Genomic DNA, 25,688 nt, shown 5'->3' on the forward strand with positions numbered 1-25,688 from the left:
ATTAGATTCGTGACTCGAATGTTTCGCTGAGTTGGTTTTTAATGTTTGAGATATTTTCCAATTTCTTGGTTTTGATGTCTTCGTTAAGAATAAACAGATCTAAAACTTTGTTCCATTGTTTAGGCGTTGTTTCATCTTTAACGATTTCTTTTGCGGCTTTCATCTTTTCTTCTTTCTAACGACAATTTATCCTCAAATATTTCATTTATGGTTCGTTCATATATGGATGTAATTAATGAATCAATTAATTAAAAAACACCTGTAAAAGGACATATGCAGTACAATGCCATCAAAAGAAATACTTTTGTAAAATGATATTGCTTACTAGCTTTTGGTTTTGGTAGATTTCGGTTTCAATAGCTTGCTGTTCTATTTGTCTGTAATGCCTTTGGTACTTTGCTTGGTAGTAAGTCTTATAACTACAACATCGAGTTATGGAGAAGGCAAGTGTAGCAATCATAGACAGGGCTGCTACAACAATCCACCCAATTACTTGAAAATGTCGCTTGTTGTCATCGTAATCGTCTGTTGCTTGGAGAAATAAAACCTACATATTAAAATATTTAAGTATCTTCTGAAGGCGGGGGAGCTATTATTACCGCAATAAATGTTGAACTACAGTGCTATTATTTAATCATAAAAAAGGTGAATGGTAACAAACACAATGCAAGGTCAAAGATCACCAGTTGCACTAACGTAAATAATTAATTTTATCACCGCGCAATTTATTTTTTATTTTCTGATCTGTGACGTAATTGCTGTCACACCCAGGGACTTGTTAAACGTACTACTTACACGAAACTCTTCATAACTATAAAAACTCTAACATACGTTCGTAAATTATTAGGCACCCAAACATCATTTATATACCAAACCAACACGTACAAATCGAACTTACATATACTGAGTAGGTTACAACTCAACAATGAGATGTAACACTAAACGAACAAAAATGCAGTGTAAAAATGTAAAAATGCAATAAACTCACATCGTCACATGTTTGTTCAAAATCAGAAAAGCGGTACGGCATAGGAGTCACGGCGCACGCCATGGCATCTCCGTCTAAAAGTGTCACAGTTATCCAAGCCGACGGTGCCAGCAATGCTACTGCTAAAATGCTGCTCCAAGATAAAAAGGCAGCAATAAAGTGTTTATCCAAAGCAACACCAATTTTAAAACTGTGCCAGCAGTTGCAGCTCCGACATGCATCATTGCTCTCCCGATCCGGGCATGATCTTCTACAACATCCGGTTAGCCACTTCCATACGTCCACGCCGAGTAAAATCCCAACTATGAAAAGAACAATAGCCGGAGCAACAAGATAAGCGATACCGTACCAGTAATTGTTTTCCCCATTCAATTGCTCGGCAGAAGAAATGCAAGGACATTTAAATGCAATAAACTTAAACAGCTGATTTGTCCCTGCTGTGGAGGCCAAGACAACAATGTTTCTTATGGTACGTTTTTTATTATCTAGGTTTTCGATAAATTTGCTTATCATTGTTTTGATTCCCAATTTCAAACTAATCAAGGGTGCTCCTTTCTGCAAACTTAAACAGCAACAAACTTTTTACAATAAATATCTAATTGATACTAATTAATGTCTTGTTGGTCCAGGTGCAATTGAATTTTCAGCAAAGCTTTTAAATAAAGTTAAAAGTAAGATTTATATAGTGAAACAATCGAGCCGACGAGCATTATAAATAACGATTATTAACCTAAATTGTTTCACTGCAGGGGGTTTCCTGTTCGTCAACTCCTTCCATGAATGGGACTAAGTGTAGGCTCCACTTTTGTGATCAAGTAATTACTGATATGAAAATGATTTTTTTGGAAACGCTAATTTCCAATGTGATAGAATGCTATGTCAGCTATTTGCAACTGTTGACAACCACCGAGCTAATTAATGTTCGCTTGTTTGAATAGTTAGCATTATCAATATAGGTTATGTTACAGCTATTTGAAGAAGCTGGTTTTACATTTTCCTATAATGCTATTTGCCTTAACAGACAATCAACTTCTGCTCGCTTAACTTTCTGTTGACAGCCCTTGTTGATATCCGTCGTATTTTTGTAAAATATAATTAGCTTTAAAAGTTTATCTTAATGCAAGTTATTTCTACAGACTCTTGTTACAGTGAACAACTTTTCATCCCTATTTTAACCTGCAAGTATATACACAGCATTTACCAGTATCCCTGTTTATTTGCGGCTGACTCTTGAATGATTAAACGTAAATTAGTAAGCGACGGAAATCGTACAGCACCTACGTTACGTTTCCTATGCTTACATTCGCTTTGTTAGAAGTCTATGGCGACAAAACCGTAGATACGTACAGTGTAGGCTACGTTGAACAATCGATTAATTCAACGCGTCATCAATTACAATGTGGCGCGCGTTTATTTCATAAGAATCATGGTAATTGTCTGGGTTGCGCATTTGTAAGATTAAGGTGGTATGAAAAACGTCGAATTAACTTAACTTATCAATCATTAAGCCACGTAAGACTTATACGTCGCGCGAGATGCGGATTTCTAAGTCAGCCTAGATTTGAGCAACACTAGCTTACAGTACCGTCTCTTGCCGATAGACTATTCCGTTGTTACAGGAGAATCAGGTTAACCGAGTTCGATTGTTTTCCCATCGATGAAAAATGCCTACACTGTCGTCACAAATTGCTTATTTCACCCAACCTTCGGCACTGTCATATGGTTGAGCAAGGGCCTATAGTCGGAGTACTATGTAATACCACGACTCTCCACACTCTTTTCACTTGTGTCATAGGATGTTTTTACGCACCTGTTTTATAAGCGCTGCATTTTGATGTTGTGTCACTCAATTTGTTAGGAAGTAGTTTACAGTGTGAGCTATTTAGTTCTATTTGCAAATTGCATTAAAAATTGCATTTTAAAACCGCAGCTTTTGGAAAAACCACTTGTTCTTCCACGTTTTGTAGCGATCTTCAAACTTTGCTTTCACCTCCCGTCTAGCTTTTCTTCGGCCTGCTGCGTCACGAATGGCTTCTTTGTTAACAGCCGCTTCGTCAACGGGAACATCTACGGAGTAACGTGTGCAGGGGCATCAAGTGATATTTGGTTTTTATCCCTACTGTATACTCTGTAAACTGTTATCTAAGATTGTTGGGCACTGTTTGTTTTGTCCACTATATCACGCAATAATTTAGTGTGTGAACATCTGCTTTTAATTGCTTCTTCTTCTGCACTTGTCACTTCACACTTCTGCATGGCTTCCCCATAATGTTAAAAGCTATGCAAATACCCTGCAAAGTTCATGATAATTTCTTTCATGCCAGCAACATCTCTTTTACATTTCTGGATCGCTTATGGGATAGTTTAGGTTAGGTCATATGTTATTTCATTTTAAATCGTTACCTCACGCTTCTATTGTGTTTATGACAGTTAAGTTACGTCTTTGCGTGGCCTATTAGATTCTCAAACTTGCACATTCTGTGTAAACTTCAACACGATTATGCAAAGCAGAATCGTCACCATCATCTGCGCTTACATCCACGTGGTTTGTATGTACGATTATTGTCCTTCTTCTTCAGTCTACACTACAGTATAGAGTTTTACTCACAACAACTACGTCGTGTTTCCTACAGCACTTGACCGGCAATTCAGCAAAGCAAGCCTAGTGTTTATCTGGCAACATGCAAGGAGTATATTGAACAATAACTAAGCAGTAATAATTACGCCTTGTGAAGAGAGTCATTAGCATTGAAGTGAGTAGCTCGACATCAAGACATCAAGATCTCACTCCACAAATGAAACCTTAATTTTGAAGTCAGAGTAACCGATTCCACAGTTCTTCCCTTTTTTGTGTAAATACTGCAAAGGTCAGGTAGACTAGCCAACCTTTGGAACAAGACCCGACAATATCTTTTACTTGTTGCTTCAGAGTATAAAGGTATTAGTAACTACATAATTAGGTTTCAAATTTATTGCTGTATGTACACAGAAAAAATAAATTGAAAAAAGCAAATGTGACATCACTTATACTATCAGCTCACAAGTAAATAAATACCTAGGGCTAACAGAAGGAATGACAGTATACAAACGAGCATGTCTAAGAAGGTTTACACGAATGCCTTTATTAACAGTAGTTGTCAGACTTCTGTCGTTATTAATATGAATATACAGCACAAATGAACATTCACAAGCACGTACAGAAAGGTCAGCATGGGTAATATTGGAACAGGAATAAGAGCAATAGCTTTTAAAAATATAAACGAAGTGGCGAGAAACGTCTTAGTTTTAGCTTCAACAATCGGTGTGAATCAGGTGATCAAACTCATAGCCTTTAAGTGTCCCTGCATCTCCAAAAGCGAGTTGGATGCCGGCCACACAAACTACTGGTACGGTATGGCTTATTTTTTTGCGCCGGCGGTAGTGCTGTTTCTTATTGGGATTATTCTTCACCTGGATACTTGGAAGTGGCTTACCGGTTGTTGCAGACGGCTACATCACAGCGTTAACTTCAGCAGAAAAGACCACTCCATAGCCGCCTGTCTTTCCGTGAGCAAAGTGATGGGTGTGGCATTGTTGTTATCATCTGCTTGGGTCTCTGTCTCATTATTGGACGGCGACTTCATGGCGTGCGCCTTAACCCCTCTGCCTTACAATTTTTCAACTCTGCAGTCGTGTGCCGACGTGAGTTGTCAATGTATTGTTATGAAGTAGGCCATATTTCACTTACCCATATGTACAAACTAAGTGTTATCTGTTTACGAAAGTTAGCTTTGTGGTTGCACATTTTCGTTTGATGCCGTTATTTTGCCGATGGTACACGCAGTGACGGCCAAAGACCATTAATTTGCAGATATCGTCACTGAAAACAACGGACGACTACAACTACAACAAACGTCGTTTCCAGACAATTGGTTGGGTCTTTCTTCCATCTCTGTGCTTTGTAGTCACACTTGGGTATATGTTGATTCGTTGTTTCAGTCCGAGGAGTTATTACCACGCAATGTACCACAGGCAATATCGTAAAATGGAAGAGGAAGCCATCAAACTAGAAATTAACGGAAATGAAAGAACGGTATTATATTCTGCATGCTTCAAACGTCCTATCGTAAAACGAAACGATGGTTTTACTATTGCGTCGCCTAAATAGCCATATACACTACCAGTGGCGTATTTAGGATTGCGTTGAAGAGATGGTAGGGCAAAAGTTTTTAAAGCTGGATCTAAAATTTTCGTGTCTATCCAATAATCTGTGAAGTAGTAAACAAGGAAATGTGACAAACGGAAACGAAAGAAGACGTAAAAAGGCCCATACCGCCCTAAATACGCTTGTGTCCTCTATAACCTATTTTTATGATCGTTATAGTAAACACTTTTTTCACCTAACACTTTATTTACGCTTTTGTCAAAAAGGACGAAGTTGTGCTTTTCATATGATGCAATATAAATTATCACCAAAGTTCCAGAACACTCGAAAACTTTTACCATCTTTTATGACGTAAGACTTTTAAGAACTTTAAAACTTTACCTGCAGATGTTTGTCACAGACAAATCTGTTGAGAAAAGCTGCGAAAGAAATTGTCCAATGCAAAACCACGACAAGGGAATGGGATAACGTATTGGATTTTTTACTTCTTGATTATGACGTTGGCGTAAAACGATTGGACGATATCCCATCACACAAAACTAAACAACAAAGTGATATTGGCAACCAAGACATTGACAAAGATTCCAAAGTAGAGGACCAGCAAATGAAATCCGATCATCAGCAAGATAGCACTAAGGAAGAGACATCCGGAAAGCTGTCAGATCCACCTCCGTATAAAAAAATCTGCATAAACAGTCATGAGATTGATGGGAAAGAAAAGGAAAAAATCGAATCGGTTAGCGCCGAATTTTAACGGAGTTTTACAAGCGCTTTACCCTATAGATGTTGCGCATAACATAAAATGATCTGAGCTCGAATCAAACCATCTGCTGAACTACAATTATTTGCTTGGTATTGGGTTAACGTTTTTCTAAGCGATGTTGCAGTGGGGATCACGACATATGGCCGTGAACAAACTCGCCGGCGACAACTGGTTGTGGACAACTGACCGGCAACAAATTGGCCGGCGATCAAATTAACCGTGACGTAAACTGGCCGGCGATAAAATTAACCGTCGATAAATTGGCCGGCGATCAAATTAACCGGCGACAAATTGGCCGTCAAAAGGTCAAAATTCTAATTCACTATCTAGTCGCTATCTAGTCACTATCCAATTTAGTATGTGTATTGCAGTCAAGGTTGCCACTCGTAGAGTTTTTTGGCCCCTTGTAGGGTGTAGGGTCACAGTCAGTTTGTTCGCGGTCAATTTACGTCACGTTCAGTTGACCCCGGTGAGTTTGTTCGCGGTCATTTTCCCGCGGCCATATGTCGTGGAACCGTTGCAGTGTTAGGTTGATATACGGTACATATGCTGTTTATATGTTGTCTATGTGGAAATGAATTTTATTATTTATGTACTTGGACAAAAATCATTCCAAGAACTGCAAAAAATTGATAAAAAAGACTAAAATGTTTAGAACTCTTTTGATGCAAGAAAATAATAGCTAGTAGCAATACTTTAGCAACTTATTTTCTCCCCACCACGTAGTCAAAATATTCAATTTGTTTAACACAAAATCACTTCTTTTTGTCTATTCCTGAAGTTTTCCAGCAGGTTCTTTTGAGTATCTGTCCGTTCTTACACTTTCTATTTGATATAAAATCTTACCATGAGATAAAACACATCCTAAGTGGTTAAAGACCAACTTTCACATTCATACATCAGAATGGGGAATACGTAGTCATTGAGAATTCTGAGCGTTTGTCTGCTTCCAAAAATGGGCTATATGCTTTATCCGGCAAAGCGCTGCGAGCTAGATAACCTATTCTGAGATGGTTGTCTTTTTGACAACGTCAATTTGATATAATAAATGTGCCGAAAGAGTTGAAGGACGTTATCAAGAATGTAAGGTGCATTAATTTTCAAAAAATAATTTTGGGTTTGTTATAAGGTTGTAGCCTACTGGGTAGGATTTTCCAAACTGGAAATTGGAAATCCTCTAATAATCATTTCATTTTTTCTTGGATTAAAATTATAGGCCTCATTATGAATATCTAAAAATGTAAACTGTATGAATATCTGTATGCCGTATATGGAATTCTTGGGGTAAGTAAGTGAGTAACGAGTAAAGGATTTTACTTTTTTGTCACATTGATATATTGTCCGTCAGACGCCTTGTCTCAATATCTTGAAAAAATGTGTGATATGGACCAGACAATCTTCAACGAATATCGTTCATCAATGTATGGTGACGTAAAAGCTTTAATCGTGCCAGTTTTGGGACTTAGCTTCCATAAGATATAATCTGAATAACAACAACTTTAACGTCTTTTACATATTCCAACAACAGTCACGGAATAAACTCGGAATTACTTTGGGCCGTGAAGCTAATGTGTAAGTCGGTCGCAATTGTGTCTTATACGTCATATAAGAATACATCTATCATTTATGTTCTTGTATACGTCGGACTTTGAAATTAAGTGATTTTGTGTTAAACAAATTGAATTTGTTGACTATGTGGTGAGGAAAAAATAAGTAAAACATTTGATACCAATTTAAACATTTATTACAGATTTTATAACAAATAGAAAGTGTAAGAATGAACAAATACTCAAAAGAACCTGCTAGAAAACATCAGGAATAGACCCAAGGCCAGCTAAAACACTTGCTAATCACAGAAAAAAAAAGAAGAAAAACGGTTGAAACCTTCTTTGGAATACAGCTAGTTAACCTAGCTATAAGAAAATAGCCGACACTATGACGCCTAACCGATATGCAGCAACCCCGGTTCAAAACTTTTGCAATATAGATGACATTAGTGCCATCACGACATGGCTGCCAACGATTGAAGCAAGCATGGCCGATGAATAAATGAATCTTCCTAGTGTGTAAGTCCGTTAATGGAAGAACGTTTTGCACGCGATTTGCTATTTATAAGCGCATGATAAAGCAAAATTCATCATAGGGATGCTACAGCACAGACATGTTTTATGGAACACCGTAATACGACAACACGTTGAGATTCTTGATGTCCATTTCGGTATTAGTCCATAAACCCCCGCAATTAATGCTTTAGTTGAAGTACAAGCTTTTAAAACAAATGTTTATGTATTACGACGGGTTTTCAAACACGTTTGATGTGGAGTATCAAACAATGCTATACAACAAGACCTCCCCAACAACCAACGTGTTAAAAATGGTTTGGAATGGTATCAGGATCGTTATCTTATACAGGATTGAAGAACGTCCTTGCATCAGGCTTAAACTCAGAAATGAATGGTCACCGCTAGAGCCGTGAATAGGAAAGCTTGTTTTTTGCAAGTTTCACAGGACACAATGATTTTTTGTTTGTTTGTTTTTTTAAATGTTTTATCGCCCGTAATAGCCCGTGCATTAGCAAGCCCAGTAGCGCTCTATTACCGCTCCGCCACCCAGCCAATAACCATAAATATTCAATAAGTAGCCAAAAGTTAAAACATATCACCAATGTTATTTAGTCAAACTTTGGTTGATAGCCCTGGGCGCGATCACGAATAACAAACAAAAATATGTCAATTCTCTAATAGCGTAGATTCCTTAAGTAAACACGAAAGGTCGTAAAATCTTACAAGACACAACTGCAACCAATAAAAAGAAAAGAAAAAGGTTCCGGTATACAAATTGGAGCTTGCCAAGCTGAATAAAAATTTATGACCGTTTAAGTGGGTAGGTTTACGACTATTGTAGTTAATTTCTAAGCTGTGACAACATTAAGATAACAAAACTGTTGCTTAAGATCAATATCCCATCTAAACCTTCGAAAGGAGATTTCATTTTATGGCGTAGTATAAGCTATTAACTCATACTGTTTTAAGTTACTATAATTGTCAGTACATTGCCTGGTGTACGTTACTTAACATTTGAAAGGTAAGTGTATTACAAAAAATATGATTGTTCCCGGTGCTTTGTTAAATTCATTGCAACAATATTAGACAGAAAGTTATACTGTACAACTTTGATCAAGTTTTTTTACATTGTGTGATAAGCTGTATAGTCCTAGATATTACAACTATTACTTGTTTCTGTACTGATCAGAGTCAGGTCTGTTTCTTTTTTGGTTATTTCAGTCTATAAGTTGGTTCTATAAGACGAAAATATCGCGATCTATATCAAAAATTTCAGTTCAGTTTTTACTCTTTTTAGTGATAAATACATTTACTTCTACAGCAGATGGATGAAATCAGGTAAAAATGACCCATGACTAATTTTGCATATTCAAAGCTTTTATGCCGTTTATTCAAGTAAGAGACTCAGATACAAAACCCCTCTATAATTCTGTAAGGTAAGAGTATAAGATATGGATATACTGACGTCCGTGCGACCGAAAAGGATCCTAAAATAACAAGCTCTGGTATTACAGTAGGCTAACTATAACAACACTTAGCCTAACATTTTATCCTAAAGAACTTTTTATGTCCATAGGTTCATTAGATCGTTTGAAAGCGTGAGAAAAATCTTAATTTTAATCTATAAAAACGCAGTGTGTTCAAAAAGCATCCGACTTTCTATTCCTCTCACAATTTTATTCCTTTTTAATCCAACAGTTGTATACATCGAACTTTCATCACAAACGACGATGCCAGTGATTGGAAATCTACTAAGCAGTTTGTTTACTATTGTGGCGGATAACAAACGCTGTATAACAAACGTACTCATATTAGTCTTGACCACCGTTGCACACGAAATCATTGACGTTACAACGTTTGAATGTCCGTGCATTTCTTCGATCGAGCTCAAAGCTGGTAACTCCAACTATTGGTACGGTGTCGCCTATCTGGTTGCCCCAGCCATAATTCTGTTCCTGGTTGGAATTTCACTTAGCGTTGATATATGGAAGTGGCTGACTGGATGCTGCACACGTTTTTGTCGCGTATGCTGCGATTCTGAAAACGAAAAATCATGTAGTCGACAACATTGCACTGCGGCATTGCTTTTCTGGACAAGAGTAGTAGCAGTGGCACTGCTGGCACCAGCCGTTTGGCTTTCTGTTTCGTTATTGGATGGTGATGCCATGGCGTGTGCTTTAACCTCTAGTCCATACACTTTTTCAGAGAGCCAAACATGTGCCGATGTGAGTATGAACATCAAAGTTAAATTCTTTTAAATTTTAAAGAAAGTAGTATTAATAACAACATATTAAAACATTTTAGAACGTTAATTTGCTGACTGTTATTCTCTTCCTCTTTCGTCTTTTGTCCTGAAAGCGTCCTCCCAATAACCTTATTTCGTTCGCTGCTTGAAAATATAGCATAAACGTTTTTTTTGCAGATATCAGATCTCAATACAACAGACGATTACAACGACAACAAACTAAGAATTCAAACAATTGGATGGATTGTGATTGCTGCTGTGTGCTTCGTAGCCACGCTGTTGTACATGATAACACGGTGCTTAAGTCGTAAGACGTATTATCACAGAATGTACCATGAAAACTATAGACGGATGGAAGAAGAAGCCATTGAAAACGAAATTTATGATAATGAAAAAGCGGTAATTTACGCACTTAAAAAACAAAGTGGGTAAAGTTGTAATTTTTACACACAACGAATACAACCAAAACGATATAAAATACACTTATTAACTTATCTTTTAGTCGTATGCTAAAATATAGTGGATGGTTACATGCAGTATTAACCAAAACGTCTCAAGATGTATTTTATGATTTTGTCTTCTTTTGCACCCTGAGTATATCTGAAACTAAGTCAAACTTCAATTTAGTTTCTACATTAAACGCGGTTCGGAACATTAACATTATTTATAGAACTGAATACAACTTTTTTCTTCCGCATGTTTGTTAACTTTGCGCTGGAAGTCACATGACGTTTGTCTTCGTTCTTATGGTGCGTTTAATTGTGATATTCTCAGTAAAACTTAACATAAAACTTTTTTTTCAAGAAAAGAGAGATCAAGATAGCTGCAAAAAACATCGTTCAAAAGTTTGGAGGACCGAAAAGGAATTCGGAAAGTAATCCGACACCCGAACAATTCAATTCCGAGAATCAGAATGTAAAGAGTCTTGAAGTCAGGAAATGGAATAAAGTCCTGGATCTATTCCTAATAAAAAAAGACGTCCACCAGAAAAGGCTGAAAGACATCGAGTTATTACAGAGAGGAGACGGGAGACGTGAAGGAGAATATCAAAGGGGAAATAATGTCGAGGAAATTGAAGAAAACCGCTGCTAAAAAATTTTAATCTCAAAGAAAATTGAAGAGAACATTTTCCGAGAAATCTCAATCTTTCGAAACAATCTTAGCAACGGAGAGAACACACTGTTGAAAAATCAATCAATTATAACCAACCATCGAACAATCTGCTAATTGAAACTGAAAGAAACATCGACGTTACAAACTTTCACAGCAAGGAGAAGAAATCTTTTCAGTATGCAAATAAGAAAATAGTCGCGTTTAATTCTGCTGAACTGGCAAAAAGCAAATTCTAAGATGCGTTGGCGCCAATGATGTGAAACTTACAAAGACTTCATGATTTGTCCCACACCCACCTCTGAGTCATTTGTGTCAAATCACAAAAATATTCCAACAATTTAATAACGACTGTGCTATTTATATAGCACTCTGCCACTCAGATATTATGCATTGAACCACAACTCAAGACACATCGAATGAAACATAGAATGAAAACCTTTGGTAAAACACAGGTGTACTATGCGTTTCGTATTATGTTCGTTATTGATACTTTGTTTGTGTGTAAATATACGAGATGGTAAATTTAAAATAATATTTAATAGCTTAAGTTAGGCTATCTGCATTAAAATTCTTGATGATAAAACAAACAGACACGACGATACACATGCGCGTTCGTAGTCCTGGATGCAATAGTAACAATACGACTTAATTAAAGGTAATTTAAAACAATTTGCAAAACAAATTGAAACACTATGCAGATTGTCAAAGATTGTCAGGCATCGTTATTGTTATTTCATTGTTAAGTGCTGACGATGCCTTAACGGCATATCCTTGTTCTGACACCTGATTGCTGCATGTATCGCAACCACCCGAACTAAACGACTTATAAAGAAGTAATTGGCATTAAGACGTTTGTCAAGATATCTAGATATATGATTAAAAGAAACTCCAAAAAAGCAAGAATAATTTGAATTTAACGTAGCCTACTTTATCCGTCGCTGTTAACCAAAGTAGACCAGCAAGTAGTAAAAAGAATATTTAATACCTTATCTGTCGTTCATATAGAGAACTATAGTTGTAGGTGAAAAACTATATATGGAATATAGGCCTAAAAAGTGTTACGAGTTTGAACCCAAGAAAATGAAAACTTTCAGTTCAAAACTGAATGAGTTTGCCGTCGCTGTTTTAAGTAAACATCGTTCTGTAATGAACGTGGTCATATTGCTGTTAACAGGCGCAGCCCAACAAACAATCGACGTCACAGCTTTTAAATGTCCCTGCATTAACCGCAGCGAGCTTAATGCCGGCGAGACGAATTTCTGGTACGGTTTAGCCTATCTCTTTGCTCCCGCCATCGTTTTGTTTCTGGTCGGAATATTAATCAGTGCTGATTTGTGGAAGTGGCTGACTGGCTGTTGCACACGAGAATGTAATGTGGAGCACTTTACAACAGGATTCCGTTTCTGTACCAAGGGTTTAGTTGTCGCATTACTTTCACCCTCGGCCTGGATAAGCATCTCTCTGTTAGATGGCGACAGCCTGGCATGTGCCTTGACTCGTTTACCCTACAGGCTAGTTGAAAAAAATCAGACTTGTGCAGATGTAAGATTTACGTCGTTTAGTTTATTATACAGATAAGTGTACTTACGTGTTTTTGTTTATGCTGTTTATGTCTACATAAATCAGCATTGTAGTTTTAAGTGTTGTTGAAATAAACTTCCAAACTGAAATATTCTACAGATGGCTCACCAAGAAAGCCTATTCAAAGCTTTTATATCAAATAAACATTAATAATAATTACAGATGTTGGAACTGCAACCAACGGACGATTACAATGACAACAAGCATCTATCTCAAACAGTAGGATGGATTCTAATCACTCTACTTTCATTTATAGCTACAGTTGTGTACACGGTGTCCCAATGCTGTAGCCACAGAACATATTACCAGTCAATGTACCACAGACGGTACAGAGAAATAGAAAAAGAAGCTATAGAAGAAGAATTTAAAGAAAATGTAGGAATTGTAAAAAATTAACGTAGTCTTATTTTATGCTCGATTTTTCATTTATTCGTTACAGCATAGCCTATAACCGTTGCCAGGGTTAAATTTCTTACGAGACAAATATGTCAATTAGTTCCCGAATAGGCATTTTAAGTGCAAGAATTCCAAAAAATTACGGAGGCAAATACCTAATCTAACTCCGTGTAGCTAGCTACGACCTAGCAACTAGTATATAGTGACTGATATCTTGCGACACATACCAAAATGGACAACGCTTTCTTGTCATAACTAGTATGAAATTTCTGCCCTAGAAAGCGGAGAAGACAAAAGCTGCGAAGAAAATCTGTAAACACGACGACAGCTGTGAAAATGAAAAGAAGAAATGGAACCAAATTTTGGATCTCTTTACACTTAACAAAGACATTAGCGCCATGAAGCTGGAAACTATCGCTTCACCAGCAACAACCACAATAGCACCAACCAACGCAACACAGTCTCAGCAAACGCAGTCATTTCCAGTTTGAATACAGCGATGCAGCCAACTTTTCACAAAACTGATTTGAAAACATTCTTGAGGGGCCTTGGTTTTAAAAACTTTTGGATTTTTATATGGTAATACGTAATAGGAATTGGTGCTGCTTTGTTCATGGAACACTTTTTCACACGCATCTCAAGACTGCTTGTGGCTGTTTCTTCCCATGTGCTTCTCACAAGAGTACTGTGACAATATTATTTCAGTCTTCAAAAATAAAGTTCTATATTTCACCAAGTGAGCCTTGTACTTGATCTTTTGTTTATTATTTGGTACTATTCAGTAACTGATTTTTGAAGAGCGTTTTTGTACTCATGAATTGTGGTGTTGTATAAAACATAGGCCTATTTTTGGGTTGTTTCAGTGATTGTTAAAGCTCCTTTTGATTATGCTTAGGTTCAGGGCCGGATTTACCACAAGACGCACCGGGGCTATTGTCCCGGAGCCGTAGCGAAAAGGGAGGGCGGCAACTCTTTAGTTGATCTTAGCAAAAAAACTAACAAAAGGCCAAAAGTCAATTTTTTTATCACACAAAGGGCATACTACGCTTAACATGCTTTAGGTTTTTATGCGGGTCGTGGAGAGAGTTTTGTAAAATTTTATACCAATTAATTACGTAAAATACATAAATTAATTATTTGAAGAAAAAAAACATGGATACTGGTCTTTTTATTTCACTTTTCATTCTGGTCACTGTTTTCTTTTCTTTGGACATGCAGTCCATGTCACAAACCCATAAGCTTAAGCCCATAACATAACTATTGTCATAAAATTTTAGTGCGATTTTATTGTTCTTTTATCGAATGAGAGATATGAATTCACTTGATAAATCATTAAGCCTAACCTCTTTTCATAAGAAGAACCAATCAACCAATAGGCTACGTTGCCCATGCCCAGGAAACAGAATCAGAACTGTCAGAGCTAGGTTTAGCAGGTTACTGAAGAATTTTTCGCCAACTGTCTGACTATAACTCTTAGCACGACTAAATATATTGAACCAATATGTCGAAAGATGAAATTGACATATCGTTATAAACGCAAAATTGTAAAATTAGCGCGAAGCCTTACACTGCGTTCACACCTTGTTCAAAACTTTTGAAGATTTATTGGGATCATAGAAGAGCGAAAATAAGTTATTGTAACAAGATAAAATCAAGGAAGGAAAGAACTTGACAGAACACTGAATTAGACACTCGAATTAGTAAAGCAAGTGCAGTCATGCGTGAGCTTCAACGTTCGGTCGTCTTGAAGCGAGAGCTTTCTGAGACGGCAAAGCGCTCAATTTATCAGCCAGTTTTCATTCCAGTTCTCACCTATGATCATGAGTCTTGGATAATAACCGAAAGAGCGCGTTCACAGGTGCAGGCTTCAAATATGGGACTTTTAAAAAGAATTTATGGTGTAACCGTAACCCTACTAGATCAAATGCGTAGCACCGAAATCCGTAAATCTCTAAATGTTGAGCCCGTGCTTCTTCGAATTGAGAGGTCCCAACTACGATGGTTTAGTAACGTTGTTAGAATACCCCAGGAAAGACTTGCAAACCAAATCATGCTTGCCACAAGAACCGGTATAAAAACAGCAGGTCGGCCAAGAACTAGGTGATACATTGACCTGCCCTGGTTACGACTAGGTATTCCTTCAGCCAAACTGGCAACTTGTCATTAATTTTAGACGTGATATCTTGCCACATAATATCGCAATTGTTCTTAGACAACAACGGAGGCCGAGCATTTCCTAGTTTTTGTTTATGTATGTATAGGTTGTTGTTTGCTAAGTAATGTTTGAGATATATCAATTTTACGAACGTTGTTGTTTGGTTTGTGTTTTGAATAGTGGCGTTTGCTGGAAGCCAAGGAATTGGGATTCCCCTTTTTGACGATTTTCGTGGCTTTAAGAGGTGGTTACATTTCAGTCCGTTTTCAGGAGCTTAAGGTTAGGGTAGCATGTACATTTTTTTGGACAATTAAAAATTATGGTCATGAGTCACTCATGACCTTCTTTTTAACACTAGAAGGACGGGGCGCGTCAATTGACGCATTTTCAACCTAAGTGCATCTATAACTTTTTAGTGGGGCATCGCACAACCGTGATATTTCCTGACTTTTCCTACATAAGTGTTAGGTAACTAACCCATGAATATGAAGTTTTTATTTTACCGGTAGAGATAATTAACGTGGTCACTACCTAGAAGGACGGGGTGCGTCAATTGACGCATCGTTACTTCACACTACAAAAACCAGTTCTCGCAATAGAGAGCAATGTTTTGTTTCTGCTGATAATTACAGGTTTATCGAATTAGGTCACAGCTGCCAGCACGGGGGTGTAACAAACGTGTTGACAAACTATGCAAGTCGACTTTTCCGCAAAACAGAGTAGCTTCGTCACAAGCGCAACCTAATATCGGAAATTTTGAAGTTTATCGAAGCGTAGGTGTAGTAAAAGTTTCTTAGTTAGATAAATTAGATGAATTAGATAAATTCGTCGGGTCGGTGGTTGCTCGTGGCGTGACAGGAGGGCGCAATTTCCCTGTGAAGAGTTTGTGGGGGAATTCGTGGGGATGTCCGATGTTTTCCCAAACCATGGCAAGAGACAGGTTTCTGGAGCTCATACGATTCTTTCGCTTCGATCTGAAGACGGAAAGGCGTAGGAATCTATTGCATGATAAATTTGCACTCGCTTCACAACTTTGGAACAGTTTTATATCAATCTGCCAAAAAGCACTCATTCCACAGTGGAAGATAACTGTGGATGAGCAACTATTGCCGTGTAAGGCACGCTGCAAGTTCATCCAATATATGGCCAATAAACCAGACAAGTTTGGTCTAAAGTTCTGGCTGACAGTTGACGTCGAAAACAAATATTTATTCAACGGTTTTACTTACGTTGGAAAAGATGACGCAAGGAGCCCCCAAGGGAGTGTGCCCACCGACGTTGTACTGAAACTCATGGCTCCGCTTTTTCAAGGAGGTTACAACGTCACTTGCGATAATTTTTTCACCTCACTTGACCTAGCGTTGCGACTTGCGGAAAAGAAGTGCAGCCTCGTAGGGACAATGCGCCAGAACAGGAGAGAAGTCCCGAAAGAGTGCAAGAAGAAAAAGGAGTTACGTGAAACAGAAGTGTTTAGGCACGACGGCTTGTATTTTCAATGCGATTGCTTTTGTTAATTAAAATGGACATAGCGGACATGCGATAGAAGTAGTTTTTTCGGAGCAACAGCACAGTTTTCTCAACAAAAAACGTTAGATTTGTGCCGTTTTGACCTTTTGCGTCAATTGACGCACTCCGTCCTTCTAGGTATACGAAAATTGCCGTCCTTCTAGTGTTAAGTCATAAAAATTGTTCCTTTGTGTTTATTAAAGTGGTGGTTTGAAATCTCGAAAAATGCGTTTTTTGCAACTTTTCATGAAGATTTCAGCCGGCAGTTTACAACGTAACATAGTGATTTTTGTGACGTCACTTCTTTTTGACTCTACAATACATGAAAGTCAAAGTGACGTCATAATTTGGTAACTTAGAAGTGGTTGTGCAATGTGCACTAGTACATACTGAACCTGTTTTCTGGGCCATAGGCCATATATACCGTACGAAACTGAAGCAAACCAGAAAAAACACAAGTTATGAATATATTTGCACCAAAACAATGCATTCAGGGAAACGTTGAAAGCATGATTAAGAGGTTATATTATATGATATTCCTAGCCTGAACTGTAGAGTGTGGCCATTTTCAGCCAGATCTTGAGTGCGCCGAGCAATCAAAAATAATGAAGTGCTGGTGTGCAAAAATGCTCGGATGCAATAGAAGTGCACAATTACGCAGTATATAGTAATATATGCAGTTTGACTCTTTAAATCTTTAAAGTCAATTCAAAATTGAGTGCGTATAAGTTCTGTTCAAATCATTAAGTGGAAAATAATGCACCTTAAGTTCGCCACTGAAACTCATGGAAGGTAGTAGCTTATTGAGTGCGCCTATGCCAAACTCAGGGTCACGGCCTGGGCAGTTTGTATAAAGGCACGGCCTTACAAAATTGTTGTATACAAAAGACGACGTTTCAAAAAGTGTACACCATAATTCGAAGCGAACTGTATATTTTAATATGAAAATCCATTTTGTTTATGAAAATTTGTTGATGAAAAAAACAAAGTGTTTGCGCTACGCACATTTTGGCTTAGGATGTAGCCTCATTGGGTGGACAAATACAGGTATTATTGACTCAGCTTTTAAAAACTTTTGCCCCTCCCTCCCGCTCAACACAATCCTAAATATGCCATTACTTTGTTTACCTTGTTAGCCAAGTGGTTAGAACGCTTGCAAGTTGCTTCACCATAATGCGACACCTGGTCCTTGTCCTTACCCAGTGGCTTTGCCAATAAAATACTTTTGAGCAAAATATTACTGATGCTTGCTTTAGTCCAGTGATCCTGAATAATGTTCCAGATGAATGCAATGCAATATAAAAAATCAGAATCCCAAACGTAAAATTGTGTGTATCGATTGGAACTTGCACAATGTGCTATAACTAGCTCAGTAACCAGGACTTGAGCAATGAAAAATCATTGCCAAGTTGCCTAAGCATAAGCTGCGCAAGGACTTTCAAAATTTTTCTCAGTCCGAGGATAAAGATTCTGATACCATAGGCTACTATATACATTGTATTGTTTATATTTTTGCAAGCTTCTAAAAGTTGTTTTCGATTTTCTGATTTAGGTTTATTCCAAAGAGTTTGTTGCATTGGCACAGCAGCATTTGCGATAGCCTAGCCAAGACATTATTACATTTAATGGACCAACCAAACAGTTCTATTGGCCTACCTAGTGGTTCTGAGTCGGTGGTGTTCCAAAATTCCTCTGACGATGTTGGAACAAATACAAAAGAACAATATGGTTGTCCATTTAAGCAATGCACGTTTACCACTAATTGGAAGAGCAGCCTTGGTATGCATATGAAAACACATACAGGTGATTCGGAGCTTGTGACTTTATTCTAAGAGTTATGTTTATAATCCTATGTGTGTATGTAAACTAGCACAACTTCTATTTTAATGCACTCTGTCTTGGACTATATAGCTATTTAAGATTTTTTCCATTTTTTTTAGAATGATGGTAGCCATTTTTTCAAATTTTTACGTAGTTCCAAAAAATATAGACCTGTACCTTTATGCGTGCATTATCCAGCTATTAGAGCTTCACCTGCTCATATTTGTGTACGTAGCTGTGCTGTACTGCTTTTAAATGTATCTAGTTGCTCCACAGAGCTATGATTGACAACTAAACCTATCTCTAGAGAATTACTAGTTTTGTGACTTAGAGTACGTTTTGATAGATGCGTCTGCATGCTGATATACAGTATATTGTATAGTATATAAATTATATAAATGTTAACCCTTTGGAGGACAACTTTTCCGAAAAGGGAACATTACTTAAGTGACATTGAAACCATTTATTCATTCATTGATTCACCATAACTATATAATGCAGAAAGCAAATGTTTTCAATATCAATTCAGACAATGCTAAAATAATAGACTAATAGAGGGTGAATGTAATGCGATAAATGCTGTATAGGGCTGATTTTCAAAAAACAGGTGAAGACCACATGTAGTGCCATTATAAACGAACAAAATCCGCTCGGGGGATATTCATGCAAATAATTCTGGGTATTCTGCCAAAACCGAATCAAACGTGACTTTATAGACTGTTATAGACGGGTTTTATGGTATTTAGTGTGCAAGAAAGTGCAAGAGGATGGAAAAATCAAATGGGATTGATGTGCTTAGGTTGCTGTTGGATAAGCATTCTGAAATCACTTTCACCTTTCATTTATAAATGTGTTGTCATTTTTTTATTCTGTTGCAGGATACTAGGATTCATAATGTATATTCTAGCATAGACTATTATTCCACTTTTTTATCCTTACCTATATTCATATTTACATTATTCTTAGATGAGCGTCCATTCCAATGTGCACTTTGCAATAAGCATTTCAAGTTGAAACATCATCTCAAACATCATATTCTCACCCATTCTCAGTATAAGCCTTTCAAATGTCACCTATGTGATTACAGGCAAGTAAATAACCTAGTATTACATTTGCTTTCATACTGTCTCGGCAAGTTTAGCTAATTGTATAAGATGGTGTTGCAAACACATACTATATATTGTTATGAAATGTTACAATATGTTTAATTGATCTGTATGTTAGAGATAAGCCTTAAAATACTATGAAGATTTCACATATAATATACAAGATACATGTTTTATACAAAATTGACAACGTTTGTCTATCAACTGCTTAGAGAGACTCAAATAACCAATTGTGTCTGAATTTTTTGATAAGATGTATGTTGTGGTGTGTTTCTCCGTCTGGTTTACCATTTTTAACTTCCTATGATTTCTATGTCAGAACAAGTGACAGTTACTGCCTGCAGCGTCACAAAGTGAATAAGCATCGACTTCAGGTCAAACGGCCAAAGCGCAGTTCTTTGCCCACTATGGTCAGTGCTTTTGGTCAGGTGCCGTTTCAGACTGATCATGAAAACTTTGTCAAAAGCTTCACCACAGCTGATTCCACTGCCCAAACAGTATTTCCTGCAAAAAGTCCTCTCTCATTTGGCAATTCTCAAGCGTTTTTTAGCTCTGTTTCAGCTACTCCTTTGATTCGAAGAACCAGCAGTTTATCATCTGTTGGCCAGGTCGTGACACCATCTAGTGATCAGGCTACCATACACCCTAAAATACTTCAAGTGCATAGCGCTGGCGACACTTCTTCTCTTCATTCTGAAGTAAGGCGTAAATCCCAAAATGATGACATCATTCAAATTCCTGACGATCTGGACAAAGCTGCTGATCATCGATCCATTTCCTCTCCCGAGAGCATTCCTGTCACAGTGAAGGAAGAATTGTCTACTGATAGAGAGAGTCCTGAAGTGTCTTACGTAAGAGGTACCAATGCCAATCGTTGGTTGTCTACGTCAGTAGACAACGGGCACAGTCCAGGTTCTTCCAAGAGTAAATCTGTTGGCCGTTCACAATCGGAATTATTTCAAAGTGCATCTTTCCCTCCATCTGTTGTTAAAAACAATGCTGTTAAAATTACAAAACCAGAATCTTTGGAGCTTTCTTCCAAAGAAAATGTGACTTCATGTAAATCTAATCTGCAGTCTGTTCACAGTGACCTTATCTCACGCAGATGGAGGTGTGTGCATTGTGAGATAGTTTTCCCCGATAACATTATGTATGGCTTGCACATGGGTTGTCATGCTGTTGGCAGGCCTTTTCAGTGCAATGTTTGTGGCAATATCTGCAAGGATAAACACGATTTTATGTTCCATTTCACTATTGGCCGACATTTGACGTAAAGCTTGCACTCTACACTTTTGCAAAATGGTGTTGTTTTATTTTTAACCATTTTTACTGCCAGTGTTAATAAAAATCATGTTTGTGTTAACTCAAATTTTCTGTTAACTCGAAGTAACTTAGCTGGTCCTGGAAATATACTTACTAAAACAAAGGTAAACAAGTTACTGCAAGTTCTATTCAAAATTTCCTTAAATCGGAGTTTTGCTCAAGCCAAAATGTTTTTGTTTTTTTGCCCCAGGTAATAAACAGCTAATTTAGTCTGAAAAACTACCTTCTTATTATGCCATTAAAAAGTCTTCATAGTGAAATGGTCTTTATTTGGGGGAATCGTCGTAACACAAATGTCAGCACAATTCCCAGCCCCGTTCATAAGGAAATTTTCTAGCAATAATTAGATCAATTCAAACCTTAGACAAATTGAAAGTAAGTTGGTGTGCCCTTTAAACTTCGAGTTAACAGGCATCAATTGCATGTGAAAGTTTTTATTCTTGTTTTTACTATTGCTTTAAGTAAGGACTTGATTAATTGTTTTAGTAACTTGTGATGTTTAGCCACCTACCATGCTTCATGATTCTGGAGTAAAGTTCATATTCTATACTAAACCGCACTTTTACACTATAATTGACACAATTTTTTGACCTTGTGTAAAGTTGTTTTCTTGTTATCCTGTACTGATATAACCAAAGGGTATAGTTGGGTACTTGTATGTTTATCCGTTTCGGTTTCAATTCACAAACTCACACCGTTACAACAGCATCATAGTTAACACCTTGTACGTTTTATGCTTTCAAGGCTAAGCTATTTTTTTCTCCTGTTAATTGTGCGTGAGCATTTGTCTCTATTGTTCTATAACAACGGTTAGCACCACATTTTTGTTCAATCTGGGTAAAGGGCGAAAATTACAAGATAAAAAAATTATTGGCAAAAGGAGATATTGGGCTACGGACCCTGGCCTTGACGAACCCGATTTAGTTGAAGCAATAAGCATTTTTACAATTTTATTTTTGTTTGTTATCGCGTTTTGATGTTCATATTTTGGTCCAGTAACCTTTTTTTGTACAAATGGCGTGTTCTTTCTAAGCATGCTCCATTCAGTAGCATGACATATTTTTTTCAATGAACAAACTTTGTATTCAAGTTATTGCTACTAATAAAGTACAGGTTCACTTTTTTCTCAGTCGCGCTTATATTCAACGTTTTAAAATTTGTGCTAACTGTTTTTTTGAAAGCTTTCTGAATACTTTTGACACTCAGGCCGTAACAAGAAGAGTATGCACGTTTGAAAACCCACAACACAGGCTGGCCAACTCTCTCCCTACTGTCGTGTCGTGTTTCCCTAAACGTTGTGCCAATCGTTGTTTATGAAATATTTATTAGCGAATTTTTTGTATGCTATATGGTATCGAGTGCCCGAACCGGAGTATCTTAATACCGTTATAATAAAATTTTGCTAAATTTGGAAACAACTTTTGTGATAAACGTTTTTATATTTCAACGAACTGTTTTGTGACAGTTCAAACACGGTGACAGGTTCTATTTTTTTTGTGGTTCGGCCAGCCGTACTCACCATTTTCATTTTCCTGCCATCGATCAAGAACATTTCGAAGCAAGGTGGCCTACTTTCCTTAAAATTATCGACTGATTGTAAAATTATTCAATCAAAGTATAGTAAAAGAATTAATTTACATTTCTAATAGACGTAATTATTGATAATGTAGCAGATCTACCGTCAAATGTTTGATGACATACGATTATTTAACAAATAAAAAGCGTTCGTTTCGTTATAATCATTCAGGGTGGGATGCACCAAACCCGATCAAGTACAGATTACTTTTGATCCGCGATTAACTACTGTTGATCTTTACTAACGGTATGCACCAGCGACGATCAGAGATAATCCAGGATTAAAATAAGGCATTTAATCCTTGAATTTAATCCTACTGACGAGGAGGTTTAAGTCTAGATCAATGTGAATAATTGATGAAAAGCAAGTTTATGGAAGTATTGGAGAGTGCTATAGGTTGTGTATTGGAAGTGCTACTAGCCTTTGAGCCAATATTATATGCAATGGCAGTAATACAGTACTACAGAAGGGTAGGCCTATCAACCGTTGAACTTATATGGCAGGTAGCAGAGGCTTGCGTTGCTTTATTTCATTATATTATTAATTGCAACCTACATAGCAGAGAGATTAAGCGTTAGCTAGATTTTTTATGGAATACAAATAAAACTATGAGACCAAGCATCGGTTAACCTTTGTTAACATAGATTAGTTACCTTACCTTATGTTACCTTGTTTATTGTGTCATTTTCTGTCAGATTTAGCAATAAAACGTTGCAAATATTACAATGGATTGTATTGAATTTATTGAGCATTTTATTGAGACACCACCGAGAAGAAACATAAAAGACAGACTAAACCCATTTGAAAATTTTACAGAAGAGCAATTTCGCGAACGTTTTCGCTTTAGAAAGGATTCAGTTCTTCAACTTTTGGGGATGATTTCCTCTGATTTAGAGCATGGCACAAATCGTAATCACTGCATACCACCAATTCTTCAACTTGTCACTACTTTACGGTTTTATGCCGCAGAACATTTTCAGCGGACAGATGGTGACTTAATCGGCATTGACCAATCCAGTGCTTGCCGGGTTATCCAGTTTTAGCCCGCTCTCTGCATATAACCGCAGCTCTTTTCTTAGTGCGAGCTTTATAATTTTTCCAGAGCAATTGCAGTTGTTCAACTGATCGGAAACAATAACTTGATGCTGAATTGACTTCTGCACAGAGTTCCTTCCAAGCAGTGGACTTGGATTCCAAAGATTTACTATCAGTTTTTTTGCATTCAATTACACTAATGTAATTAGGCTTATTCATTAAGTCAATAAAAATGTTTTTTTCCGTAACTGTAAAATTTACTCTCCTTCCCATAATGAAAATTACACCACCTGAACCGCACAAAACTTTTCAAAATTAAGTCTAGGTTTATACACAAACATAACAGTATTATAAATTCAGCAACACAATGTATAGAACTGTAGAACCATTCAGAACTTTCTTCCGTTCAAATTTACCTGTACGTGTACAATTTAAACAGTCTATCGACAGCCTAGCCTAGTTACAATTTTAAAATATTACGAACTTCATGGTAGCCTATCTATAATACCAAAGCCTGAGCTTGCCTGATATATCCCTGATAGCCTAGGCCCTAGGGCAACATCTGGGTTAGGATCTCATAAACAAATAGACACCCAGGCTAATGATGCCTAATGCCAATCAACAAACTAATGATGTCCATTGCTTATAAATCTGTCAGTAAGTTCTTGGCCTATCTATCTCTGTATTAACTTATGCTGTGATTGCTGTCTTCAACAATGGGATGTCATGCAGTCTACATATAATCTCGGTTCCAAATCATTAGGCTTTTGACGTTGATCAAGATCATGCGTCGATCACATGATCTTGACCAGATTGGACTTGGTGCATGACAATTAAGGATCCACTTAAAACCTGGATCATATGATCTTGGTTTAATCCTTAATCCTTGATCAAGTTGATCTGTTGTGGTGCATCCCACCCTCAGTGTTGTAATGATACGAGTCAAAAGTCCGAAATGGCTAGAGTCATTGGCATTTGTGACGGCAGAAAAGAGACGTTCAGGTAATTAAAATGCATACTGTTTTAAAAAATTACAATTAACTCTAAAAAGTATCACAGCTGAGATGGTTACGTCACACAAGCATGGCGTTATAGTAAACGATTTAATTTAACGCGTAATGTGACTTCAGAATAGGTTTTAAATGTTACAGTAAGTAAGTCTATTGCCTTGACTCGATTCGTATTACAGTTTAAATCGTATCGAAATGACTCAACTTGTTTCCAGTCACAACTCAAGACGACTTGAGTCAGAAAAAATGACTTGGTTACAACTCTGTAATCACTTTTAAGCTAAAATAGCATTGAAAACGAGACATATGTATGTTGTCCGTAAAATCACTTTTTGAAAGTTGGCAACTTCGTTTGAAGGTGATATCTCCTTTGTTGGAGCCACTTAGTAATTTTTGCAGCCAATGTTCTTTGATTACTTGGTAATTTTTGCGCCACCTATATTTTCATTAACATTATTTCTTCTCAATTACGCAGTAGCCGCCATGGGAGCAAACAAAATTTTGTATCATTTCCTGTACTTTTTCATATACTTTCATTTGTTGTACTTAAAATGCAAATTTAACAATTATAAACCATGTTTAGCCCTACTATGTTATTTAAATATAAACCTTGTTTAGCTATTTAAATTTACTTGGAAGTAGTTGGATGCTTGATTTTATATTTTGCATGGCAACATGTAACCGATTAACCATGATTTGCAGAATTCTGTTGCTTTCACAATCTTGCTTAGCCTACCAAGCGAGGCAACCATCTATTTTGTCAGGTACCATTGAGAATTTCACGTAGCCTACTTTTAAACTAAGGATAGCCTAGCCTAGCCTAACCTCCTAGATTTACCGTTTTGCTGGAAACTTTTATTTAT

General features: G+C 37.1%; 4 protein-coding genes across 5 annotated transcripts; 3 read left to right on the forward strand and 1 right to left on the reverse strand.

Moving 5' to 3' along the window:
- On the reverse strand, nucleotides 1-1,539 carry LOC143452562 (calcium homeostasis modulator protein 6-like). The gene is made up of 3 exons (XM_076953590.1): nucleotides 989-1,539; nucleotides 326-547; nucleotides 1-175 (listed from the first exon to the last, which is right to left on the reverse strand). Exons 1-3 carry the CDS (start codon nucleotides 1,499-1,501, stop codon nucleotides 2-4), a joined length of 909 nt encoding a protein of 302 aa, XP_076809705.1. The 5' UTR covers nucleotides 1,502-1,539; the 3' UTR covers nucleotide 1.
- A 7,301-nt stretch (nucleotides 1,540-8,840) lies between these two features.
- On the forward strand, nucleotides 8,841-11,923 carry LOC143452196 (calcium homeostasis modulator protein 6-like). Of its 2 annotated transcripts, none has more exons than XM_076953065.1 (4): nucleotides 8,841-8,979; nucleotides 9,657-10,183; nucleotides 10,381-10,602; nucleotides 11,008-11,923. In XM_076953065.1, exons 2-4 carry the CDS (start codon nucleotides 9,689-9,691, stop codon nucleotides 11,293-11,295), a joined length of 1,005 nt encoding a protein of 334 aa, XP_076809180.1. In that variant the 5' UTR covers nucleotides 8,841-8,979; nucleotides 9,657-9,688; the 3' UTR covers nucleotides 11,296-11,923. The 2 variants fall into 2 exon arrangements, with proteins under 2 accessions (XP_076809180.1, XP_076809181.1); XM_076953066.1 differs by lacking the exon at nucleotides 8,841-8,979 and adding an exon at nucleotides 9,298-9,353.
- A 473-nt stretch (nucleotides 11,924-12,396) lies between these two features.
- LOC143452977 (calcium homeostasis modulator protein 6-like) lies at nucleotides 12,397-14,188 on the forward strand. The gene is made up of 3 exons (XM_076954132.1): nucleotides 12,397-12,858; nucleotides 13,060-13,272; nucleotides 13,572-14,188. Exons 1-3 carry the CDS (start codon nucleotides 12,397-12,399, stop codon nucleotides 13,782-13,784), a joined length of 888 nt encoding a protein of 295 aa, XP_076810247.1. The 3' UTR covers nucleotides 13,785-14,188.
- Nucleotides 14,189-18,485: 4,297 nt separating this feature from the next.
- Nucleotides 18,486-22,622, forward strand: LOC143452742 (uncharacterized). Its single transcript, XM_076953818.1, has 3 exons — nucleotides 18,486-18,757; nucleotides 19,742-19,862; nucleotides 20,201-22,622. Exons 1-3 carry the CDS (start codon nucleotides 18,580-18,582, stop codon nucleotides 21,153-21,155), a joined length of 1,254 nt encoding a protein of 417 aa, XP_076809933.1. The 5' UTR covers nucleotides 18,486-18,579; the 3' UTR covers nucleotides 21,156-22,622.
- The last annotated feature ends 3,066 nt before the right edge of the window (nucleotides 22,623-25,688 follow it).

Source organism: Clavelina lepadiformis, chromosome 4 (genome assembly GCF_947623445.1).
Source record: "Clavelina lepadiformis chromosome 4, kaClaLepa1.1, whole genome shotgun sequence".
Lineage (NCBI taxonomy): Eukaryota > Metazoa > Chordata > Ascidiacea > Aplousobranchia > Clavelinidae > Clavelina > Clavelina lepadiformis.